This window comes from Emys orbicularis, chromosome 5, assembly GCF_028017835.1.
Source record: "Emys orbicularis isolate rEmyOrb1 chromosome 5, rEmyOrb1.hap1, whole genome shotgun sequence".
Taxonomy (NCBI): Eukaryota; Metazoa; Chordata; order Testudines; family Emydidae; genus Emys; species Emys orbicularis.
This window is the reverse complement of record NC_088687.1, coordinates 30422522-30428521: the sequence shown is the minus strand read 5'-3', so window position 1 is coordinate 30428521 and position 6000 is coordinate 30422522. Positions and strand designations below refer to the sequence as shown.

The window sequence follows — 6000 nt, the reverse complement described above, 5'->3', positions numbered from 1 at the left end:
TGTAACAAGCAAGAGTTAAGCCATACAACTCCTCATCAATTTAAACAGGAGTCATGAAGCCAAACTGGTGCACCTTATTCTGAATACAAACACTGTCATGCTGAAATAAGTAAACACAGGGGACACAAGTTCTGCCTCTGGACCAAGTGAAAAACAGGAGAGTCACAGCAGCTGAAAACTGAATGCTTCTCTTCCACCCTTTAAATTCCTCCACTATGAGCATAAAACAAATTGGAGATTTCTGTGTTCAGTTCTAATTATACATTGAGCCTGAAACTGGAATCCTTACTCACAGAAGTAGACCTTGCTCTCAAAAGTTGCCCTTGCAGGATCAGGTTCTACTTGATTCATGTTACCTGATGTTTGGTTATGGAAATGAAGGTTGTCTAGTGTCTAAATCATATTGGGAGCCACATTTTTAGAAGTTTCTCAAATGGCTCATACAACACAAAACACTAATTGCATTGGCTAAGGAAGTAAACACATCCCTGGCTACCTGTTCGTATGTGCAGTTCTAAAAGATCTCTTGGAAAATTGGTCCTGTATGTGTGAAAAGAGCAAAATTTTAAGGCTTGAAACAAAAGTGAAGCTATATAATTTTATTGCCAATTCTTCTGCCTATAACCACATGGAGTTGCACGGTAAAACAATGACTCTATAAATGAGAGAAAACAACTGACTGAAACTACAAAGATTTTTTTTAAAACCTTGGAAATTTTATTGCACAAAAACTGTGGTGGAAGTTGAGGGAAATCATTGGTTGTCAAAACAAACAACAACAGTATTAAAAATAAGAGGTAGTGGCAAAAGTTGAGGCTTCCTAGCAGTTACACCACTATCTGTGAACTTTCTGAAAGCTGCTGACAGACCTTTGGCATATGATCATCTCCTAACTGCTGATTAACATAGTGCTGTCTTATATTTAACTCAGAGCAGAGCAGGAGGAGTAGGGGGTGGGGCTGAACTGCTTATAAGGAGAGTAGAGTAGTAACAGTGTTCTTCTGTGTCAGTTTCCTCTGTCTTTCTTCACAGCTGCACTCCTCTGGATTAACCACTTTTCCTCTGGTTCAGATGAATGCTATCTTTAATTAATTGAGTACATAGTGGAAGGAGAGGTGGCAGAGACAAAAAGACTGTAACTACACCATTACAATACAAACCGAATCTGCTGGGCTTACTAAAAACAAGCAGCGCGGAGGTGCTTAATAAGCCTTTTTAAGGTTAATGTTTAGCTTTGAAAGAAGACAGAGGAGCAAAGATGCAGGGAATGGATTTTGAGGATAAGAAGTCCAAGAGGTATTGCATGAAGAAAAAGCATGTGGCCATCATCTGTGCAGTAGTGGCTGCGGTAGGTTTAGCTGTGGGACTTGGCGTGGGATTAAGCAGACCTGAGCCTTGCCAACCTTCCGGAGGCACAGAACAGCCAGCAACCACTACTCCTGGGACAGTGGAGACACGCCACTGCCCTCCCAAAAATGATGCAAATGGAGACTGGACAGATTTCAGGCTACCCACTTACATTAACCCAGAACACTATGAGCTGGAAATGAAGCCTGTGATGGATGCAGATATCTACACAGGGACAGTCAACATCTCCATCAAGTTGGGGAAACCTACCAAGTACTTGTGGCTTCACCTCCGAGAGACCAAGATCACAGAGCTGCCCATGCTCTGGAAATCCTCAGGGCAGCAGATTGCACTGATCGAATGTTTTGAATATGAACAACACGAATATGTGGTGATGGAGGCAAAAGAGATGCTCTCTGCTACTACTGCAAATGACAACTATATACTAACCCTGAAGTTCCAAGGCTGGCTGAATGGCTCCCTCGTTGGATTTTATAGAACCACCTACACTGAGAATGGAGTGACCAAGTAAACCCATTTTTTTAAATTTTGACTTGCACATCTATTTCTACTTGCTCAGACCTGTTCTTTCCCTCTTCCGCCTTCTCTCTGTCACCAAATTGCGTACATTTCTGGGCTCTCTTTTAATTTTCCTGCTTCCCTCAGGAAGGTACAGCATTAAGAATGCCAAAGCAGTCTCTGGGCGGCTGCTTACAAGGAAATGTGGGTTGGAGTTTTTATTCTGAAAAACATTTTGGATTTCTATTGCCATAGTCTATCCCCGATCTTTGCAAACTCCCATCTGGGAGTTGTATGCAGGGACTGAGTCCTATCTGTTGCTTTATATGTGTAGTCTGGTACATAACATGCAGCTCTGTATGTTGTTTTCTATCATTCCCCAAAGTAAGAACCGTTCAGTGAAATGCCAACTAACTAGCATTGTGGCAGCTTTCCTGACATAACCGCTTTGATGTTGTAAGCAAAAGGAATGTCAGAATCAGAGCTCCACTTTTCCTTCCCCAGCTGGTTTAAATTACACGTGGGCAGGTTTGAAATTTGGACGATATCTATGATTTGACATATTTCTGCTCCAGCTCATCCCTTGTAATCAGATCAATGATTATTAAAATGTTGCAACGGTTTAACCCCAATTAAAGAACCCAAATGTATGTGCTTTTGATGGTTCAATTAACCCTTTCCCTGCCTCAGATCTCCACTACTTCAAAGGCAGGGTTTGAAAAATCTGCTAGCCAGTGCAAAGTGGCAAACTTTCCCTGGTGAGAATGTGTTAGGAGAGGGGCACTAAAACCATCACTTTTTGCTACATTTATGATTTAAAGGTGACATTTCCAGCCCTGATACTTAGAATGTAACCTGGAATCTGCAGACAGGCTATTGGAATACCTCCTAGCTTTCCTGAATAGCAGCACAGTGAAATTAACAACTCTAGTTAGTTTTCATTGTTGCTATTTAGAACCCTGTGGTGCAACAGGCAAGAGTTATGTCAGCTTCATTCTGCTGCTGACTGGCAATACCATGAGCAAAAGGCAGGGACTGGCAAGGGAGGATGCAAGGGCAGAGAGAAGAGCAAAGGGCAACTGGGTCCCCTCCCCATATGTATAAAAATGGGTTACAGCAGCAATTTGATCTAAGAGGAAGCCACATGGGGAGCATCTGAGCCCCCAGTTGGCTCTTCAGCTCTATTCCCTCACTACCATCCCTATGCAGCTCCTCTGTTATCAATCTAGATAAGATACTTATGGCCCTAGCATCTAACAGCCTCATAATCATTAACACATTTAGTCTCACACACCCCTGTAAAGTAGGGAGTTGTTATTTCTAGTTTATTGAAGGAGGGAGAGAGAGAGAGAGAGGACTTGCCCAAGGTAACACAAGAAATCTGTCAGAGAATCAGGGACAGAACCCCAATTTCCTAAAGCCCAGATCAGGGTCTTAACCACAAGCTTATCTTTCATCCCACCCCTCTGTCAGCCACCAGGCCTCAGTTTCAGAAGTAGGAGGGAAAGGTGGAACAGCAGCTCAAACAGCAGGAGGCATCCCATCTTCATAGCAAGTGTGTGTGGCAAATGGTGGGAAGGGGATGTGTGTGTGTATGGATATTAGAGACAAAAAAAAACTCTGTTAAAAGGACATTATGAAGGTTGCAAAGTCAAACACTAACATGTTAGGAACCTTAATTCTGGCCCTTGTTTGTATACACTATGATACAGTCTTTAATTACAGCACTGCATACTATTTTTCCACAGGACCATTGCCTCATTCAGTAGACAGTGGGGATGGTGCTCAATTAATGAGCAATTATTCATTATTTTGTCATCTTCTCATCATTCCAGGTGTTGCTCTAGGCCTTATTTATTGGACACTATTCAAACCTTGCTCTGGAGATGGAATTATTACATTTCCTCCTGGCACTCATCACTATTGTATCCATGTGCTTCACAAACATTAATGAGTTTACCTTCACAACACCCCTGTAAACAAAGGGATGTTGCTATTCTCGTTTTATGAGATGGGGAACTGAAGCACAGAGAAATTAAAGGGCAAAAGTACCCACTACTTTGAGGTGATACCAGTATCTGATTTTTTGCAGTGTATGTAGCATTACATTGCATTTTATATATTTAAGCACAACTCCCAGTGACCTCAGCTGCAGCTGGGAGTTCTCAGCACTTCTGCAAATTAGATACCAGGGTTTCAAGTGAAGCACCATTATTGACCACCTGTGAAAAGTTTGGTTTAACTGATTTTTCTAGCATGACCAGGAACTCTGTGGAAGAGGAAGGGATACATTCCAGTCTCTAGGTAGGACAGCATGCCTTAACCACGAGACCGTCCATTCTCCTCCTACAATCTCCCTGCCTCAATCATTACACACCTTCCAACATCGGCAATAAATCAGGCAGGGATCCTACAGACAAGTCTCCTTCATTACACAACCCTAATTCATTCAGATCTGTTCTGCCTCATTCAGTACACAGAGGTCCTCTGGAAAAAATAGTATCTGAGCATGTAATTTAAGACGATCATAATGCATATAAACAAGACATCTGAATTAAGGTTGCACAGGCAATCTTAATTCTGGCATTTCCTAACTTTTGAGTACTTGACTTTGCAACCTTAATAATATTTCTTTAATGTAGCTTTGTGTGTGTAATCTCCTACGTTTTCAAAAAAGCAAACTGAAAAGCAAGCAAACAGAAATTCCAACATGTGGAATTATATTGACACTCACATGGTTCATCAGCAGGGTTGGAAGCTTTAGATCCACCACAGAGATGTCTGCCACTTAGGCTAACAGAATAACTGATAGCAGTAGTAGATTGTCCTCCTTTATGTGGATTGGCACTAGAACGGGATGAGACACACATTTTACCAGTGGCTTTCACAGATATTTGCTGATGGCAGAGGAATGGTGAGGCTCAGGGATCTTGGGTTTCATTCCAGGCTCTGGAGGGGAACGTGCTCAAGTGGGCAAACCATCTTTTGTTTCTCTCTCCCTAGCTGGATTTCTTCTGTCCTGTCCTCTTCAATTTGTCCCTGTCCCAGTGCTGTCTGTCCCTCTCTCCATGGCCCCTTGTACAAATCTCATTCTCCTCACCTATTCAGTCCCAGTCTCCTTGCCAAGCCAGTCCTAGTTTCTCTTTGCACTCCCCATCCCAGTCTCTCCACCTCCACTCCCAGTCTTCCTCACAACATGCACAGTCCCAGTCTCCTCACCCAACAATTCCCCATTTCCCCCTTCTGGGTCCTCATCTAATCTGTTTTTCTCCCTCCACTTTCTCCATCCCCATTAGCTCTCAGTCCCAGTCTCCCTTCCTGGGCTCCTAGTTCAAGCTCTGTGTCCCTCCACTCATATCTCCCTTTCTCCTTGCCCCAATCGTCCCCCCACATCCTGGTTTCTAGTCAGATCTGCTTTCCCTCACCCTGACTTTCTCCCACCAGCTTCACTGCTTGAAGAGCTGGGGAAGATTGGGACTGGCATCTGATATCAGTTTTCTCCCCCCTCCCCCCCCCCCCCCCCACTTCCCTCCTTGGCTCCTAATCCCACTCTTCTTGCCCAGCAAGTCCCTGTCTACTCACCCAACTCCCAGTTTCTTTCTCCTCTCCCCTCGCCATCAGCCTACAGTCCCAGTCTCCCCACAAAAGATTCCTTGGCCCAATATAATCCCCAGATTTCCCCTCAGGTCCAGCTCTTGTCCCCTCTGCATTCAAATCAGGCTGCTTCCTCTTCCATGCCAACTGTGCCCAGGGGTGGGGTAGGGTCAAAGGTTTGGGTGGGCATTGAGAGCACACGAAAGACAGGCTTCCTGCTCTAAGTTCAGGTACCCAGCCTCCACCTGGGCCTCAGTAGCCCAGAGCTGTAATTGCAGGGAAAGTTCTACTCAGCCCTAGGCTACAGCGTGCCCAATGCAGCTGAAATCTTCAATGAATTTAGAGGCCAAACTCTAACAAGCCACTATGGAACATATGCAAACTGCGATATTTCAAAGGCTTATGAACTTGACCAAATTTGGGCAGATTTTCATGGGCATAGCACAGTCCTGACACAAAGGCCCCGCACCCCCTACCAAAATTTCAAATGCCTCCTCCAGAGCATGCGGGCACTAGAGATTCACAAAGGAAAAAGCACCA

At 44.0% G+C, this 6000-nt stretch overlaps 1 protein-coding gene across 1 annotated transcript in view; it reads left to right on the top strand.

The window, feature by feature from the left end:
• The first annotated feature begins 1258 nt into the window (after positions 1-1258).
• Positions 1259-6000, top strand: part of ENPEP (glutamyl aminopeptidase) — a 58740-nt gene continuing 53998 nt past the window's right edge. The window contains exon 1 of the mRNA XM_065404971.1: positions 1259-1875. Within this exon, the coding sequence (XP_065261043.1) occupies positions 1259-1875 (617 nt within the window). The remainder of the gene's footprint in view (positions 1876-6000) is intronic.